An 18,845-nucleotide genomic window follows, 5' to 3' on the forward strand; every position below is an offset into this window, starting at 1 on the left:
ATCGGTTTGTCAAAATGATTGAAATGTGAAAGAGGTGTAGGATAAATAAATATTATAATTAGGAATTCAAATGACTTGGCTTACTTAAAAGTAAAGCAACTAAAGACAGATTTAAAACACAACAGGTGAAGGCTTATTTGCTTGCGTTGACAGCAGGGAGTCAGGACGGCCCAACCTCGCGATATCTGCATCGTCACATCACGTCTCAGCAGATCCATCATCTAAACCTCCTGCCATTACTGTCGGCGGACGGAAAAGGACGAGCGGAGTCGTTCAGTCGTCTCCTTTAACCCTGACGCCGTCTCCTTTAACGGCCGCTCAGCCGGGAGCACCGAGGAGACTCCCGGAGAGAAGGAGACGAGAGAGAATGACCCCGGAGCCGGACCATGGCGGATCTACCTGAGCACTGGTCCTACGGAGTGTGTGGGGACGGCAGGGTGTTTTTCATCAAGTAAGACGAGATCTTTACCAGACCCAGTAGCGAGAGTTCTGTTTTGTTAGGCGTAGTGTCTCTGGTGTAACAGGTGTTACCGTGAGGTAGTATTATTAGTGCAAAGTATAGTGTCTCTGGTGTAACAGGTGTTTACCGTGAGGTAGTATTATAGTGTATAGTAGTATAATGTCCCTCTGGTGGAACAGGTGGAACCGTGAGGTAATATTATAGTGTATAGTAGTATAGTGTTCCTCTTACCGTGAGGTATTATTATGGTGTATAGTAGTATAGTGTCTCTGGTGTAACAGGTGTTACCTTGAGGTAGTATTATAGTGTATACTAGTATAGTGTCCCTCTGGAGTTACAGGTGTTTACCCTGAGGTAGGCCTAGTATTATAGAGTATGGTAGTATAGTGTCTCTCTGGTGTAACAGGTGTTACCGTGAGGTAGTATTATAGTGTATAGTAGTATAATGTCTCTGGTGTAACAGGTGTTTACCGTGAGGTAATATTATAGTGCATAGTAGTATAATGTCTCTGGTGTATCAGGTGTTTACCGTGAGGTAGTATTATAGTGTATAGTAGTATAATGTCTCTGGTGTAACAGGTGTTTACCCTGAGGTAGTATTATAGTGTATAGTAGTATAATGTCTCTGGTGTAACAGGTGTTTACCGTGAGGTAGTATTATAGTGTATGGTAGTATAATGTCTCTGGTGTAACAGGTGTTTACCCTGAGGTAGTATTATAGTGTATAGTAGTATAATGTCCCTTTGGTGTAACAGGTTTTTACCGTGAGGTAGTATTATAGTGTATAGTAGTATAATGTCCCTCTGGTGTAACAGGTGTTTAGCCTGAGGTAGTATTATAGTGTATGGTAGTAGGCCTAAAATGTCCCTCTGGTGTAACAGGTGTTTACCCTGAGGTAGTATTATAGTGTATACTAGTATAGTGTCTCTCTGGTGTAACAGCTGTTTCTCTCCCGCAGCGATGAGGAGCTCCGTACTACTTGGCTTCATCCCCGCTCTGGAGAATCCGTCAACTCCGGACACATGATGCGCTCAGGTAGACGGCTGGTGTGATACACATGTTGGTCACATGTTGGTAGCTGTTTACATGTTGGTCGCTGTTCACATGTTGGTCGCTGTTCACAGTTCACATGTTTGATAGCTGTTCACACGATGGGCGATGTTGACACGTTGGTAGCTTTTAATATGTTGCTCACTGTTCACATGTTGGTAGCTGTTCACATGTTGGTCTCTGTTCACATGTCGGTAGCTGTTAATATGTTTGTGACTGTTCAAATGTTGGTCGCTGTTCCCATGTTGGTAGCTATTCAAATGTTGATGACTGGTCACATGTTGGTAGCTGTTCAGATGTTGGTGACTGTTAACATGTTGGTCACTGTTCACATGTTGTAATCTGTTCAATTGTTGGTCGCTGTTCCCATGTTGGTAGCTATTCAAATGATTGTGACTGGTCACATGTTGGTAGATGCTCACATGTCGGTAGCTGTTCAGATGTTGGTGACTGTTAACATGTTGGTCGGTGTTCACATGTTGGTGGCTATTCACATGTCGTGACTGTTTACTTATTGATAGCTGTTTACATGTTGGTGACTGTTCACATGTTTGCGACTGTCACATGTTGGTGACACTTCACATGTTGCTTACACTTCACATGTTGGTGCCTGTTTACATGTTTGTCAGTGTTCACAAGTTGGTGACTGTTCACATGTTGTTGACTGTTTACATGTTGGTCGCTGTTCACATGTTGGTAGCTATTCAAATGTTGGTAGCTGTTCAGATGTTCGTGACTGTTAACATGTTGGTCGGTTTTCACATGTTGGTCACTGTTATGTTGGTAGGTGTTCAGATGTTGGTGACTGGTCACATGTTGGTGACTGTCACATGTCATCTTTTCAGATGTTGGTCGGTGTTCACATGTTGGTGACTGTTCACATGTCGGTGACCCTTCACGTGTTGGTGACTGTTTACATGTTGGTCGTTGTTCACATATTGGTCGCTGTGCACATGTTGGTTGCTGTTCACATGTGGGTCACTGTTCACATGTTCGTTGGTAGCTGTTCCCATGTTGGTTGCTGTTCCCATGTGGGTCACTGTTCACATGTTGGTCGCTGTTCACAAGTTGGTCACTGTTCTCATGTTGGTAGTTGTTCACATGTTGGTAGCTGTTCACGTGTTGGTGTTTATAGGGGAGGCTTTAGAGGAAGCAGAAAACCTTCAGCTGACACTCAGCGGTCTTATTCCTACGTTCCAGACCTACCTCAGGGATGGGAGGAAGGATTCACGGACGACGGGGCGAGTTACCTCATCAAGTAAGCATTTATTTTTTATTTACTGATAATACTTTTGTTGGTATAGATAAATATAGAGAACACTTTATTGGATAATACAAGTTGAAATGAGATGCAGTGAGCAGTGTCCAGCTCACTGAAGCATTGCATGTTGGCCTGCTGGTTACCGGTGTTACCGACCTAATGCTACTCACTCACTAACTTCCTCTACTAGCAAAGTAAACAGTAAACCACATGATTTTGTATGTGCTTAAGCAACCACGAGGAAATAGTAGTTATAGTCTTTTCTCTAGGAAAAGACACACACACACACACACACACACACACACACACACACACACACACACACACACACACACACACAGACACACAGACACACAGACACACAGACACAGACACACAGACACACAGACACACAGACACACAGACACACAGACACACAGACACACAGACACAGAGGACTTTGGTCTTGTGATCCTTGCCAAGTGCTTCAGGTGTGGACTGTAATCATTTTAGAACTGAGTTGTTTTTATTGCGTAGAAACAAGGTTACATTTGAAAATGTTGAAGGAAACTTTTATTCAGTCTCTTCAGATATTCAGTTTAGTTCAGTTATGTTTGGTTCAACTACTTTTAGTTTAGTTCAGATTAGTTTAGTTTAGTTCAGATTTAGTTTAGTTCAGATTAGTTTAGTTCCGTTTAGTTCGAGGGATGACCAGATTATAATTGCTTGCAAGCGACTGAAAGTGTAATTCCGGCGACCCATAAAATAAGCCCTCTTTTTTTCGTTGATAATCGAGTAGAGATTCTCAAAGTTGCCCGGAGGAATGTAACAGCCCAAATGGCTTCCATATTATTGGCATGTGCACAGCGAACGCTTACAAATCTGCATTTTTTAACCAATAATATTGCTCAAAATAAACCCCCCCTCTTGATACTTGTCCTTTTTAAATTTGTTGGCGCCTCTATTATATTATTTACGGTAGCCGGTAATCGACATGTGTTGACTTCCTGGTAACATGGACCTACCGGTAAGGCACAGACTGGGAAAACAGTATTTTTTAATAAAATCCTGGTACGCTAACTAAGTTGTCTATGCTTTCTTTAATTTGTAGGGACCCTAATCATGCTACTGCAGAGGTTTGGTTGTATTTTGAGCAATATTGATTAAAAAATGCAGATTTGGAAGTGTTCGCTGTGCCCCTAGTCAATAACATGGAAAGCATTCAGGCTGTTAGATTGCTCCGGGCTACTTTGGGCAAGCTCTTTTATCCATTATCACTGAAAAAAAGTGTCTGAGGGCTTATTTTACGGGTCGGAATTACGGAATTGCGCTTGAAGAGATAGAAGGTGCTGCCTCTGGCCTTGGACAGTTGTCTTTTCTACTTGAAACCAAACAGTTCAGAGTCAAAGGAGGATGTTTGTCATTCCTTAGTCACTGCTCTACAGGTACAGTTAGTCCTGGCAGCTCACTGCTCTACTGTGTACAGTTGGTCCTGGCAGCTCGCTGCTCTAGTGTGTACAGTTGGTCCTGGCAGCTCACTGCTCTACTGTGTACAGTTGGTCCTGGCAGCTCACTGCTCTATTGGTTCAGTTAGTCCTGGCAGCTCACTGCTCTACTGTGTACAGTTGGTCCTGGCAGCTCACTGCTCTACTGTGTACAGTTAGTCCTGGCAGCTCACTGCTGTATTGGTTCAGTTAGTCCTGGCAGCTCACTGCTCTACTGGTACAGTTGGTCCTGGCAGCTCACTGCTCTACTGGTGCAGTTGGTCCTGGCAGCTCACTGCTGTATTGGTTCAGTTAGTCCTGGCAGCTTACTGCTCTACTGGTGCAGTTGGTCCTGGCAGCTCACTGCTCTACTGTATGCAGTTGGTCCTGGTAGCTCACTGCTCTACTGTGTACAGTTGGTCCTGGCAGCTCACTGCTCTACTGGTACAGTTGGTCCTGGCAGCTCACTGCTCTACTGGTACAGTTAGTCCTGGCAGCTCACTGCTCTGTGTGCAGAGCAGACCATCCAATGAGGCTGTGCTTCATTCTGTTGAAGGATTAAATATCCAGGTTGTTCACTGCTCAACAGATTTGATGACTGGGGAACTGGTGGGTTAATGAATGAAGAGACAAACTTTGTGATTGATGCCATTAAGTAGTTTGATCTTTGGTAACCTTAATTGATTTGTTTCCTGGTTTGTTTGGTGTTTGAACAACAAGCCTTCACCAGGATGTAGATAAACAGCATTATAAACTGGATAACTATCGAATTTAAACATTATATATCAACCACATAACATGCTGACAGAATATAACATCAAGTGAATATTAAAAAAGCAGAGTGATCTTTTAAACCTAAAACATCAATGCTAGGTAAAGGGCTGAGTAGTTTCGGTGTGCGCTCAACTCGTAGCCCGAAGATTATGGGTTTGATCCCCTGCAGGTCCACATGCCACCTGTAGTCTTTAGCCAGACGCCCTCTCCCCCATGCATACATGTGCCCTGAATTCACTATAGTCCATCGGTAAACGCGTCTGCAATGTTACGAATACTAAACAGGATCATTCTACCGTATCAGAAGATGACCCAAGATACTGCCTGAGGCTGTTTGCATACTGACATTTGTCGCTTGTGAGGCTCACTCACTCCCTCACCTACTCACACTCTCCCATTACAAACAAAGTAGTCCATTCACTTGCAACCCATCATTCCTCAAGACTCTCTTGTTTCCTGCTCACACAACATGTTGGTAAGGGAGATCAATGTTGAGGAATGTCTCTCACTCTGTCTGTACTCACACACACTCACGCACACACGTATGTTTGTATTCTATGTGTGTGTTTGTTGAAGAGTACTAAGCCCCCCCTCAGCAGGGGGCATCCAGCATGAAGGGGAAGGGACAAATCTCATGAAAGAGAGATAAACCTATCCCAGGAATGCAGAGAGAGGGAGACGGAGGGGGAGAGAAAAAACAAAAGGACAACACACTTTTTATTTATTGAAGAACGCCATGGCTTCTGCTTACCTGTAACTGTCTAACAGTGGCTCTATGATGGGAACCTTGTGTTGATCATCCTAGTGAACCATACAGGATTAAGGGATGTCTAGCGAGGAGGCTGCAGGTTCTGCTCCTGCACTAGGAAGTCCCTGTGGACCCTGTACCCTGTGTCCTACACCCTCCTTCCCTCTGACGCGTCTGATCAGGGACGACTTCATCAAAGAAGATGACAGTCCTCTGAAACAATCACATCAATGAAAGGTTCTCTATAGCAGGGTTCCTCAACCTCTATAGCAGGGTTCAACCTCTATAGCAGGGTTCAACCTCTATAGCAGGGTTCCTCAACCTCTATAGCAGGGTTCAAGCTCTATAGCAGGGTTCAACCTCTATAGCAGGGTTCCTCAACCTCTAGAGCAGGGTTCAACCTCTATAGCAGGGTTCCTCAACCTCTAGAGCAGGGTTCAACCTCTATAGCAGGGTTCCTCAACCTCTAGAGCAGGGTTCAACCTCTATAGCAGGGTTCAACCTCTATAGCAGGGTTCCTCAACCTCTATAGCAGGGTTCCGGAGCTCTGCCCCGCCCCCCAGCCCCCTCCACCACGAGTCATTGATGGCTCAGAGACCTTCACTGTTCGCCATTGATGTCCGCCGCCAAGGCCGCGGCCCAAGTTCCTATTGGACTAGGGTTACGGTCCAGAAGAAAGGTTCTGGGTTGCAGCTCGGGACATTATGGACCATCCACTCATTAAAGACTTTCTTGAGGAACATCCAGTTCCTCCTGTTAAGAAGCCAGGAGGCGTCCGTAAGAGGGGGGGTTACTGTTAGTTATCCTGATATTTTTGTGTTCCTGTTTTTTCGGCAACGTGCTTTTGTTTACATTTTGGAAGTCAGGTGATGGTCAGACATGCAAACGGCGCGATTTTCGGTGCAAGTCTCCTTTTTTTTATCAATAATTTTGGGGATCTGTGTGGTTCGTGCAGATCCGAAGTTCCGTGCGAGTAATCTTATTGATTACTCTTCCCACCATTCTAACGCCGTTACCGTTACTTCCAAAAAATGCAGCGCGTTACTATAATTGAAGCAGTTTTTTCATAACTAACTGGAGCTCTCTCTCTTTACTGTTCCTTCCTTGGTTAGTGGGCACGAGACAATCACATTAATGATAACGATTGGTTGAGGTAGAATAACATGTCACGGTAAGCCAATCAGAGGTAGAGTTGGGTGGGTATTGTTTAAAAAAACTCGAAAGCACGCATAGTCGGAAACACAACGGCACAATTGAGTCAACAAGAAACAGGAATGGTGAGCCAAAATAATCCAAAAACAGCCTTCTTTAAATAGAAGTGGATTGTGTTACTTTTCCCTCCGAGAAATTAAAGGAACGTGTGTAATCGTGAAATGCACATTATGCCCTGGACAAAGTGCCTCTCGACGTCGGTGTCAAGTAATTCAAACATCTTTCAACGTTGCTTGCTTCCGTGCATTCCATGCTTCCTTGCAAGAACATGAACATGTATTTTGAGTTCCGTTAAAGAGGGTTGGAGGTAGGGTCCAAATTATTTGACACATTTGATCATTTAAAAATGTACTTGAAAGTAACGCAAAAGTCACTTTCCACAGTAACGAGTTTGGTTTATACTACTCCGTATAGTGCTGTACGTACACACAGAGAGCCCTGTCCGTCATCGGAGACCCGGTCGGAGACCCTCTAGCTCTAAGTACGGACGGAGATGGCAAGGGCTGTGATTGGTCCTCTAACAAGATCATTTCCAGATCGCTTTTTCCTGGTTTGACTTTTCACCTTATTTATTTTATACCTTGTTAACTTTGCACATTAAGTACCAATAAAACACCAAATAAGATTTGAAAAACTTTGGAAGTTTATTTATAGCACTATTTACATGGTATTTATCACATAAGATCAATCGGGCGGCGAATTTCATTGCGTATCCAACATCCTGACGGAGAACTACGATGGCTCGAAGGGTCTCCATAGTTACGGAGTCTGATTTTCTTTTATTTTCCTGTGCTTCTGACTCCACAATGCTACTTCCTGTCTTTGTTTGAATTGCTGCCTTTTTGTGAGCACACCTGTTTTTAATTTGTGTTTTGTTGGGTTTGTGATTATTTAAAGGGGCCATATTATGAAAACAATCCTTTTCTGTGGATTTGGGGTGTTGTTTTGGGTCTCTGGTGCTCCAACACGCATACAAACTTTGAAAAAAGTCTGCATGTGAGATATGCATTTCTGAAAGTACTTTGCCTACGGTTACCAAACGAGCGAGTCAGTTTCGGCACCCCGCCCTCCTACGTAGGAAGGGGGCACACTTGAATATCACTTCCCAACTTCCCTCCGATCAGAGCGAGTGAGAGGCGGGGAAGGGGAGCTACCCCCGCCGAACCACCCCCGCCTTAGCTTCGGCGACAGTCCGGCCGCCGTCGAAGCCGTCCAGCGGCAGTCCGGCAGCTCTGGCGGTGTACTCCGGGAGCTGAACTGCCGCTGAAGCTTTCCGGCTGCTCCGGCGGGTGTACTCCGGGAGCTGAACTGCCGCTGAAGCTGGCAGGTCCGGGGAGGGGAAGCTCAGTGGCAGTCCAGCAGCTACGGCGCAGGGAGCTCGGCGGCAGTCCAGCAGCTCAGCTCCCGGAGTACAATCCCTTTCTACTCCATGTCGCGGTTCATGGACTTCAGAGAGTCAAGGCCAAAGTTCCTTTCCCCCAATTCTTCTCAACCATGGCTGAGATATCCCCCACTCCGAGTCTTTACTTGTTGTGGAAGTACCAGAGACGTCAAACGCAGTCTTTATGATTCATAATATCATCCGAGGCACACACAGCTTTTGGCTGTGTTATTAGATATAGTATTATATAAATACCCATATATAATATTATATTATATTTAGTGCTGTCAAGCGATTAAAATATTTAATCGCAATTAATCTTGTTAATGTCATAGTTAACTCACGATCAGTGTTCAATATAGCCGGCTATAGCCGGACATTGGCCGGTTTGCACGCACGCATGGCCGGTATAATAAAATGTAAACGGCCCACATGTCCGAGAAAAAAAGGCAAGAAGTTCGCATTTATGTATGAATTAATTAGTAGCATGTGAAAACCAGTAGCCGTTCCTGGCCGAGCTCACCAGGGAGGCAAACACGAACGTGCATTCATGAACGCGCAGTGCACCCGCACATGCATACACATGTCACTCAGTGGCCACGCTATTGAACGCTGATTGGCTGTCATCACGCATAATAGTTCCTCCATTTTTAGTTCCAATTGTGATTGTTGTCAGACAGAAGTCACCTGGGCATCTGCTAAGTGACTGAATGCAATTGCTACCACAAACATCCTCATACAACAGGTGGATTAGGATAGATAAGGATAACAGGGTTACCTTTACCATCACTTAACCGACAAAACACCATACCAACCAGTTCTTTGTTTGACTCTGGTTACAGAAGGAATTCTAAGGTCTAGCAGAGCTGTAAATGTCACCCAAGGACAGTCTCTCTTTATGTTCTTAATGATACAGCCTTCAGGCTCTCACAACGTTTTATCTGAAGACTGGAGGACATTGTTGTGCTCCCCTGATCCCTGAGTGGTGGTGTGCCTCGTAGGATCCAGAAACGTGTCAATGAGTAACTCCAAGCCAGGAGTCTGGTCAATCATTTATTTTCCACTCGTCTACAGTCTTCCTAATTTGCTTTGTGTTAAGAAATATGATTTCTTTCCTATTTTCCTTTCATAGATATTTTATGTTTGTATGTATGTTGAGGTTTTTTTTGTCACCAAAACCTTTTAAAGCAAGCCTTTTAGAACACATAGAGGGACTGTAATCAATGATAAAACAGTAGTTATTGATTAGCTAGTAGCCTTGGCATCATTTGTGTCACACAATTGGGATTCCTAAAATAAATTGTAGTAACTCATGTATTACAAGTGTTCAATAAGCAAAACGTGTGATTTCAGTGTCAATTTCATTCCCCCTCAAATGCCTCATTATGCATATTGGGGATTGCTTTAAAACAGACTGCCACACTCAATAACAACAACAACAACATAAAACAGTAACATCACAAGGTCGTGATCACCTATCATTAGGTGAGTGCTGCATTCGCTCAACTATTGTTCTTCTTAGGTTTTATTCTTTCTTGCTTTATTATTCTCTACAAACTTTTGTACCCTACTCGTTCCAAAAAAAATTTGAATTGTACAAATATTTAAACTTAAACTAATTTATTTCACAATGAAAGTCAATTGCATTTCTCTGACACTTCAACTACCTAAGACTTCATAACTTGATCAGTTTTTAACCGTTAACCTTCGCTCAAACTTTTAAAAAATCAATCAACACACGTATATACACAAACAGATTTTCAATATCATTTATACTTTTTTCAGAATCACAGTTTAATGTTGTAACAGCTTTGAATACTTTCAGTTGGTCTCATTTAGTTACATTGAGGCTAGAGCATGAGGAAATGCGAGATGACGATCTAGACCAAGGTGGCTGTCACAAAAGCTAACCAATGCGGAGCCTAAACAACGTAAATATTTAACCTAGAAACACAATGTCAAGCTTAAACTGTAAGGTCATTTTTTTTTACACTGGCGCTAAGATTATTGAATCGATTGGAAATATGATTGTTATATAGCGGGCGTTTGTCTGTTTGGACCCCTGTTTATATGGCTAGAGGCTAAGTACATATGCGGTTTTGCTCCCGGTAGAAGCTGAATGCTAACAACAATGCTTAAGCAATCTTTTTCACGTCATGCTATCTCCACAAACGATATGCCAGATGAAAGCTCAGACTCAAAGGAGTCCAATGGTATAAGCCTCAATAACTTACTTTTTCGAAGTTACTAGCACAGACACACGCTCTCTCTCACTCTCACTCTCTCACACGCACGTACGCACACTATCAGAAAAGCTCAGCTATTCTATATTTGATCTCAAATGTAATCAAACTTCATCACATTAGCTATTTTTTTAACCCTTCACCTTATTTGTTCGCAACCATTTACATTTTTTATATGGTGGGTCTTCAGTGTGCCCTCATGCAATTGAGTTGCAAGCAACCCCAGCGCGTTCGACACACCAAAAATAACAAACACAAAAATAAAAAAACAAAACAACAAACAGCGGTAAGCGCTCTATTCCTAGCGAGGGTTCACGTGTGCTCCGGTAGAATCTAACCTACCACCCCCCCACAGTTACCACTACACCTGCACCCAATTCGCCTACCTGCAACGCAAACGTCAGAAACCGCAGGTAGCCTCCCAAATGGCACTCCTCCTCCTCGGCAAATCAACCAAAGCAAACCACTATCAAACCAAATTAACAACGAAATCTCAATGAACACCAAAACACTAAATTATCATTTACCAACTACAAACTTAGCGTGTGTCTCCCCATTTTCTGATAATTTGACTGCACAGGTAATTTATTCCCGTCAGTACAATCCAAAAGCCAATTCAACTATACAGCCAAGTCAAAACAAAGCATACTTACAATTAAGTGAAGAATGAAGAATGATCAACTTCCATTTTTAAGAAACGACCAAAGCCTGGTAAAGCATTAAATCATTCATCTTATTTGGGTGATAAGCTAAATGCTGCCAACACTGATTTGTTTGATTCCTATATTGTCCAAATCCTTGGAGAAGTTCTGCCAGAGAGTTTCAAGTGTCTATATCGAAGTCTGTGCCTAAACAATTTGAACTGTTAGTATTGAAAATTTAATTATCGCAGAATTGTGTTTTTACATTGTCCTCATTGTCCGATTGTTTGTCATCTATTAACTATATCGAACTGGTTTTACTGGTTGACTTATACTGGGACTGGCTTACTCCTGCATCTGATTTATTCAAATGTTTTTGTGACTCAGCGAACTTGACCCAATTTATAGACTCGCCTACTCTCCTGCAAAACCCTAAACATCCTGAAAAGTCTACACTGCTTGATTTGTTTTTAACCAATGTGCCGCAGAAATTCAAAGCTACTGCTGTTTTTGCTAATGATTTGAGTGACCACTGCGTTATTGCTGGTGTGAGAGATACTAGTTTATCGAAATGTAACCCGCGTATTATAGTAAGAAGAAATCTTAAGTCGTTCTGTGAACCAGCTTTCTTAAAAGATCTTAATCTTTCTGACTGGACCAGGGTAAACTACCAATGCAATATTTTAAATCATTATTTTTGGACATTATAAACACACATGCTCCTCTTAGGAAACATAAGCTTAAAGGGCGGGATAATCCGTGGTTTTCAGAGCAATTGTATGATCTAATCCATGAGCGTGATCTTGCTTGGGCAACGGTAAAGAAATCCAACAATAGTCATCTGAGGAACAAATGTGTCTCTCAAATACGTAAAGCTAAATCAGATTTTTATGTTAATGAAATATGTGATAGTTCAGATAACCCTTCTAAATTTTGGCAAAATTATAAAATCACTGTCCCAAGGAACTAGGGATAATGTGCTCCCAAATGAACTGAACTATAATGAAAAAAAGTATGCTAGATTCCCTGAACCAGCATTTTATGTCTTCTGGTTTGTTGTTTGAGCATGCAGAACAACAGCAGATGAGACAAGAGGATTACCCTTGGTCTAGGAATAATGCACCTTTCGATTTTGATCTTGTCCCTATTACAACAAAGGAGGTAATTGATACTATTATAAAATTAAATGCCAAGAAATCCTCTGGTCCTGATGGGTTGGATCCATACTTTTTAAAAATTTCTGCTGAACATATTGCAGAACCTTTGACACACATTTTCAACCTTGCAATTGAAACTGGAGAAGTACCTAGTGTATGGAAATCTGCATATGTCACTCCGTCATTGAAGGGTGGAGACTGATCAAATCCAAATAATTATAGGCCAATATCTAAACTATCTGTTTTAGCCAAGGTTTTAGAAGGGCTTATAAGTGTCCAGTTGAAAGATTATTTAGCAACAAATAACATCTTAAATGATTTGCTATGTGCAATTGATTCTGAAGAATATTGTGCTGCGCTATTCATGGGTCTGTCAAAGGCGTTTGACACAGTTGACCACTCTTTCCCCAACTACTTTGGGGGGTCCGAACACAAAGTGTTCAGGTTGATGGTGTGTCCTCAAACTCCTTACTTATACAAAATGGTGTCCCCCAGGGGTCCGTTTAGGGTCCCATTTTATTTACTATTTATATCAATGACATGTGTCACAATTTTACAAAAGCAAAGTGTCATTTTTATGCGGATTTTAACACCGTTTTGTATTGCTCTGCCTCATCCTTGGGAAGTGACACAGAAAAACTACAATCTGCTTTTAATACTATTCAGGGGAATCTCCACAAATTGAGACTTGTACTAAACTCTGACAAAACTAAAACTATGTGCTTCTCAAAATCAAGGAAAACAGACGATGCTTGTCAGATTGTTGCACTAGGTAAGAGAGTAATTGAAGAAGTTCCAGTCTACCAATATCTTGGTTTCTTCTTAGAAGGAAATCTTTCCTTTAAACATCACATTGAGTGTCTAACAAAAAAAGTTGAGTTTTTATTATGGAAACAAATGCTGTTTCCCTTTTAGTGTGAGAAAAAGACATTGGTATATTTTTCTTTTTAAGGCCACATTATTTGAACTTCCGCCTTACATATGTTCTCTACTGACTCCTAAAGTCAGCACCAGGAATTTTAATCTTCGATCATATGGGCAAATCATGTGACATTCCCAGAACGCGAACTGTCTTCGGTGAGAGTGCCTTTAAAGTGTTTGCACCCACATCCTGGTATAAACTGCAGTCATCTAAAAGTAGACTGCATTTCAATATTGAAACAGTTTAAAACAAGGATAAAGGAATATTTGAGTACTAAATGCACATATGCTAATAATGAACGTTGCTGGTGATCATGTTGAGACGATGTTAAATTGCAAATAGTCTTTTTCTGTTTTATGTTGTCTGTTGTTTATTTTATACTTTATGTGTAACTATATGCTGCTTTCTTGGCAGGACTCACTTGTAAAATCTCCCCTTAGTCAGGCCCGTATTAAAACAATGTGGTGCCCCTGGGCACTATACCTCAACTAACCCAACCCCAACACGTGCTCTCCCCCTGCCAAAAATATCCGACATAAGCAAGGGGATTTCTCAAATGTGATTTACTAACTTTTCCAACTGCATACATGTTGGCATATAATGAGTGAACAATATATTAAAATGTCTAAATTCAAAATGTCTATCAATTCAAGTTTTTTTATCCTTTTGGTCTCCTCATGTAGGCGAGTATCTCAGCATTTTCGTTCTTCTCACACTGATCCCTCTGCGATGCCGCATTAGAACGCCGTGACTCCAAAATACGTTCTGCATTGTCTAAAGTTATGTCATGCGTTTGCATAGTCTCAGTAGTTGCCTTGAACCTGGTTAGTATGCGCTATCCCAAACATTTGTCATAATAATTGATTGAATTTATAAAGTGCTTTTCTAGACACTCAAAGACACTTTACAGTGAAGGGGGGAACCTCACTCACTACCACCAGTGTGGCACCCACTTGGGTGATGCACGGCAGCCAATCTGCGCCAGAACGCTCACCACACACCAGCTTGAGATGGAGAGTGAGGAAATTAATGTGTCAGCCAATTTTACTGGAGGATGATTAGGGGGCCAGATTGTACTATAACATCAACCTGCTTAATGGACTACAGATGGAAATTAGCCCCTGGGCTAAAATCTGGCACATTTACGTGTACTGCTGTACATGTTTATTAATGTGCATTGTCCTGAAATAAATATTAAGATTGAATGAGCCTGGTTTGGCAGTTTTAGCCAGGACACCAGGGAATCCCCTACTCTATGCAATAAGTGCCCGGGATCTTTTATGACCTCAGTGAGTCAGGACATCGGTTTTATGTCTCCTCCGAAGGAAGGTGCCTTCCACAGCACAGTATCCAAGTCAATGCACTGGGGCATCGGGATTGATGTTAAGGCGAGAGGGAAGAGTGCCACCTATTGGCCAAACCCTCACACTACTTACAGAACCCGGTATTCCCAGGCGGTCTCCCATCCAAGTATTAACCAGGCCCGACCATGCTTAGCTTCTGAGATCAGACGAGATCGGGCGTGTTCATGGTAATTCATAATTGCGGTCTCCTTTAATGAAATTGAGCATTTGGTCATTTGCGCACACTGAGCGGGAGTGATAGTGGTCATCCTGATTTATTTATTATTAGGTGAGTGCTGCATGCAGCGCTCAACTATTGTTCGTCATAAGTTTTTTTTTCGTACAAATCTACCCACTTGTATCTTCAATAATATCTACCGTATTTTCCGCACTATAAGGCGCACCGGAGTATAAGCCGCAGCAGCTAAATTGAATGATTTGTACATATATAAGCCGCACTGGAGCCCGCCGCTTAAAGGTGGGGGGGGCGCGGACCAGTCATAGAGCCCATAGAGTTAAAGTTGGTGGACTGTAACCTGTCCCCTAGAGGCCGTTAGCTGTAAAAATCCATAGATTAGCCGCACCGTTATACAAGACGCAGAATCAAAAAATGGGAAAAAAGGCGCGGCTTATTGTCCGAAAATTACGGTAAATGGAATTTCGATATCATTTAAACTTTCTTCAGAATCACAGTTTTAGTTTCATTCTGGCTTCGTTTTCAGCTGTTTTAATTGAAGACGTCTGCCCATTCTGACACTCCTACTTCTTAAGACATCGTAACTCAATAATTTTTCAACTGTTTCGATATCATTTAAACTTTCTTCAGAATCACAGTTTTAGTTTCATACCGGTTTCATTTTCATTTGGTAACATTGATTTACAATGATGCTGGAGCGTGAAAAACTGCCCAATCTGGCAACACTGCTGAATGTCCGTTCAGCAGTGTTGCCAGATTGGGCAGTTTTTCCCCCCAGATTGGGCTACTTTTGGAGGACGTTCAGGTAGTGTTGCCAGATTGGGCTGATTTTCCCGCTGTATTGGGCTATGGTGATGGTTGGTCAATTGAAGACTAAACAGACAGGAAGTCATACTCTGGAATAACCAGCAGAATAGTGGCATTTTTACAGTGAAACGATTTGTATACATCGAGAAACATATCTATCGAGTTGAGGATTTTCAGAAGCACCATTTTAACAAAGTGATTCTCTCACACACACACACACACACACACACACACACACACACACACACACACACACACACACACGCACACCAGCAGTAGTGCATGGCAATACATTTGACCTTTCAGATTCTTAAATTTTACATTTCTGCATTTTTAGCAATGCTTTACACTTTTCATTCAGCTGTCACTTTATTTATTTCCAACCATTTACATTTTCTTAAATGGTGTGCATGTTTACATTGTTTACTCCATTTAGACTTTTGAACTTTTGTTCAAATCCCTTCACTTGATTTAAGCCATTTAACGTTTCTTTATGTCTTAATCTATGTGGCTTAATCTATCTAAATAACAGTGTTTCTGAAGTTGTGGAAGAAAACGCTATTCCATGTGTGAATTAGGCCATATTATTTGGGCATAAACCGAGCCATTTGAAGTTTGAAATCCATGTGGTCATGCATCTGCCTCATCAGAGACTGCAAACGCTCTGTCAAAATATCAACTCGTCAGATTCAAATGCGCTCATGGCTCTTAAAGGGGATGGGAGATGGCACTCTCATTGGTTTATTGCACGTTACGCCCAAACCACACCTACGGGTAATTAGGCTACTTCAGACTAACCCTTTTTAGATTTGCGCTGGGCGCAAGAGCCATTTATGCACCGGTAAAATAGCAACATGATCGCCATAGAACCGCCCACAAAGCTACTTGCGCTTGGTGCTTCTCACTTGCTTTTCAGGGTGCACTCACACTAGGCCATCTGGCCGTGGCCGTTGGCCGTTTTCACAGCTAACCGTGCTCAACTGGCCCCATTGTTCTCTGGCCTGCACTCACACTAGGCCATCTGGCCGTGGCCATTGGCCGTCGCAACTTTGGCCTGGCCACGATAGGCTCTTGTACATACGTCATCACGTCGTAACACGTCATCACCAAGCGTCCGCTGCATGGACCATAATAAAGTCTGCCGCCAGTCAGAGATTTAACAACAATGGACAACAACACAGAGAACACAGTTCGCACTTTGCTGAGTCTGTTGCTTATCGTCTGCCCAAATGGCTAACAGACACTCGACTTCTCTATGGGACCAACGTGAACCAACAGTTGAACCGCTTGACGCCGTGTTTACCGTTTAATGGAAAAGAAGGCACATCGCCTTTATTCTGTCCATGTTCGTCACATGGACTATACGTCATCCAGCTCAGGTTGCGTAGCCGTGCGTGTGCGCGTGTCGGCTCATTAGCATCTGTACCGTGGCGGCCCGTACCGTAGCAGCACACCTCTCCCAAGTGGCCAAGTTGGCCTGGCCTGGCCAGACTGGCCACACTCACACTGGCAGATATGAGCAGGGTTAGGTGTGAAAACGGCTACGGTCACGGCCAGATGGCCTAGTGTGAGTGCACCCTTAGACCGTTAAAAAAGGGGCCCAATGACTGAATAATGAATATTTTCGGAGACATTAATGATTGTATTCTTAGTGAGTTAGCCCCCCCTAACGCCACCCATGGCTAGTAGTAGCCCAGTGTATGATATTATTGGACTGTTGGATAGGATTTAAATTTAGTTTGATCCCTTGTTGGATCCACAGTCTTACTGTGTTCTACCAGAACTTTTGGAAGGAGATGGTGCAGAGCCTGAGCCGTCAACTACAATGGGCATTTTTCCATCAAAGATGTGTTAGATCGCATAAAATCACCATAAATAGGTTATCCGGTATCTGGGCACCATTTTGCATATGGTGTTTACAATCAATGTATCGTAGCTGAAAGAGGATTTCACAGGTAAATCGCCTTCAATCAGAATATATTCTTTGTCACCATCTGGTGGCCGTATGGTGCAATTCTCATAGTTTTTGCTTGGTAGAATTATTTTTTTTTGTCCAAATTGAACATTGTTTTCCTCAAGAAATCAACCTGCTTGTGTCTCATCGTTTTTTTTTTTGCATTTGTATGCATTGTTTACATTTGGACACTGCCTAAACCTACCTCTACTAAACCTCTATCTTTGCTCTGCTTCAATTTATTGGCATCAAATATGGCCCCAGGCCACAGCACAGGTGGCCATAAATTACTATAGGGCTACCAACTGATAGTGACCAGGTGGTATTCAAAGCATGACTTTTATTTCAAGCGGAGATTCTTCCACCTATGTGTTCTAGCTTTATTCACTATGAGCCGGTGGCATCCATATTGACTATTTATCCTTCACAGGTGCTGTCTTTCCTTTGGTACCGGGATACATCTAACATATAATAGCAGTTGTGGAGATATCCTCTATTTACTTTAGGTCACTTTCTGAAAAAGACAGAGAAAGACGCCTAGTTGTCAGGGGGTGAACCCTATCTCCACTCATGGAGGGGTGAGGGGGGGTAGGTATTCAGTTGTTTGAAATCTGCAACCTCACTGCTAGATGCTTCTATTGTATACGCCGCACCACTAATATACATAAAACCCCCCGCTGATAAACAAGTGTTAGAGACTTAGTGTGGTCTGTATCCCGTCGCTGCTTTGTGAAGTTTGTACTTCCTCAAAGTCCGAGGCGCTGCGACCTTTGCCATAATGTGAGTGTATAGTGTATAGTGAGTGAGTGTGCGTTAATTGGTTAGCCGTTTAGCTTGACAAGAGGGAAAGAGGGAAAGTTTCCAATTAAATCAGCTTGAAGGAACAGGAGGGAATCAATACTCAATGATGTGACATACATTGCAATGGGTTTCATGGAACATGGGGCTTGTAAAGGAATGTCCTTTCATAGATTAACCGCTTCATCTTTCTTCCGTCGGTCATATCGCAATGGTGACAGACTTCTGAAATGTTGGACTTTTTCACATGCCTCAATTACTTCCTGTGAGATATCTGGCAATTTCACTGTTTTGGAAAAACTGACGGCAATCATGGTAACTCATTAAAGCACTTGAGTTTGATTGAACAGTATATCTAAAATGTAGGCATTAGCTTTCAGTCATAGTTCAGAATCTCTCACTCACACATTCACTCACTCACTCACTCACTGAAAC

At 42.5% G+C, this 18,845-nt stretch overlaps 1 protein-coding gene and 1 pseudogene across 9 annotated transcripts in view; one reads left to right on the top strand and one right to left on the bottom strand.

The window, feature by feature from the left end:
• The first annotated feature begins 217 nt into the window (after positions 1 to 217).
• Positions 218 to 18,845, top strand: part of LOC132464801 (pleckstrin homology domain-containing family A member 7-like) — a 140,070-nt gene continuing 121,442 nt past the window's right edge. For 6 of the 9 annotated variants that reach the window (XR_009527350.1, XM_060061403.1, XM_060061405.1 and 3 more), the window contains exons 1-3: positions 219 to 451; positions 1,419 to 1,495; positions 2,711 to 2,768. Coding sequence is in view for 7 of the 9 variants with exons in the window: in XM_060061403.1 (XP_059917386.1) it covers positions 387 to 451; positions 1,419 to 1,495; positions 2,711 to 2,768 (200 nt within the window). In the remaining 2 variants the exon portion in view is untranslated. Of the gene's footprint in view, positions 452 to 1,418; positions 1,496 to 2,710; positions 2,769 to 18,845 lie in introns of those variants that run through there. The other 3 variants (XM_060061398.1, XM_060061409.1, XM_060061408.1) reach the window with 2 other exon arrangements.
• Positions 14,742 to 14,856, bottom strand: LOC132465340 (5S ribosomal RNA; annotated as a pseudogene).

Source organism: Gadus macrocephalus, chromosome 9, assembly GCF_031168955.1.
Source record: "Gadus macrocephalus chromosome 9, ASM3116895v1".
NCBI classification, from domain to species: domain Eukaryota; kingdom Metazoa; phylum Chordata; class Actinopteri; order Gadiformes; family Gadidae; genus Gadus; species Gadus macrocephalus.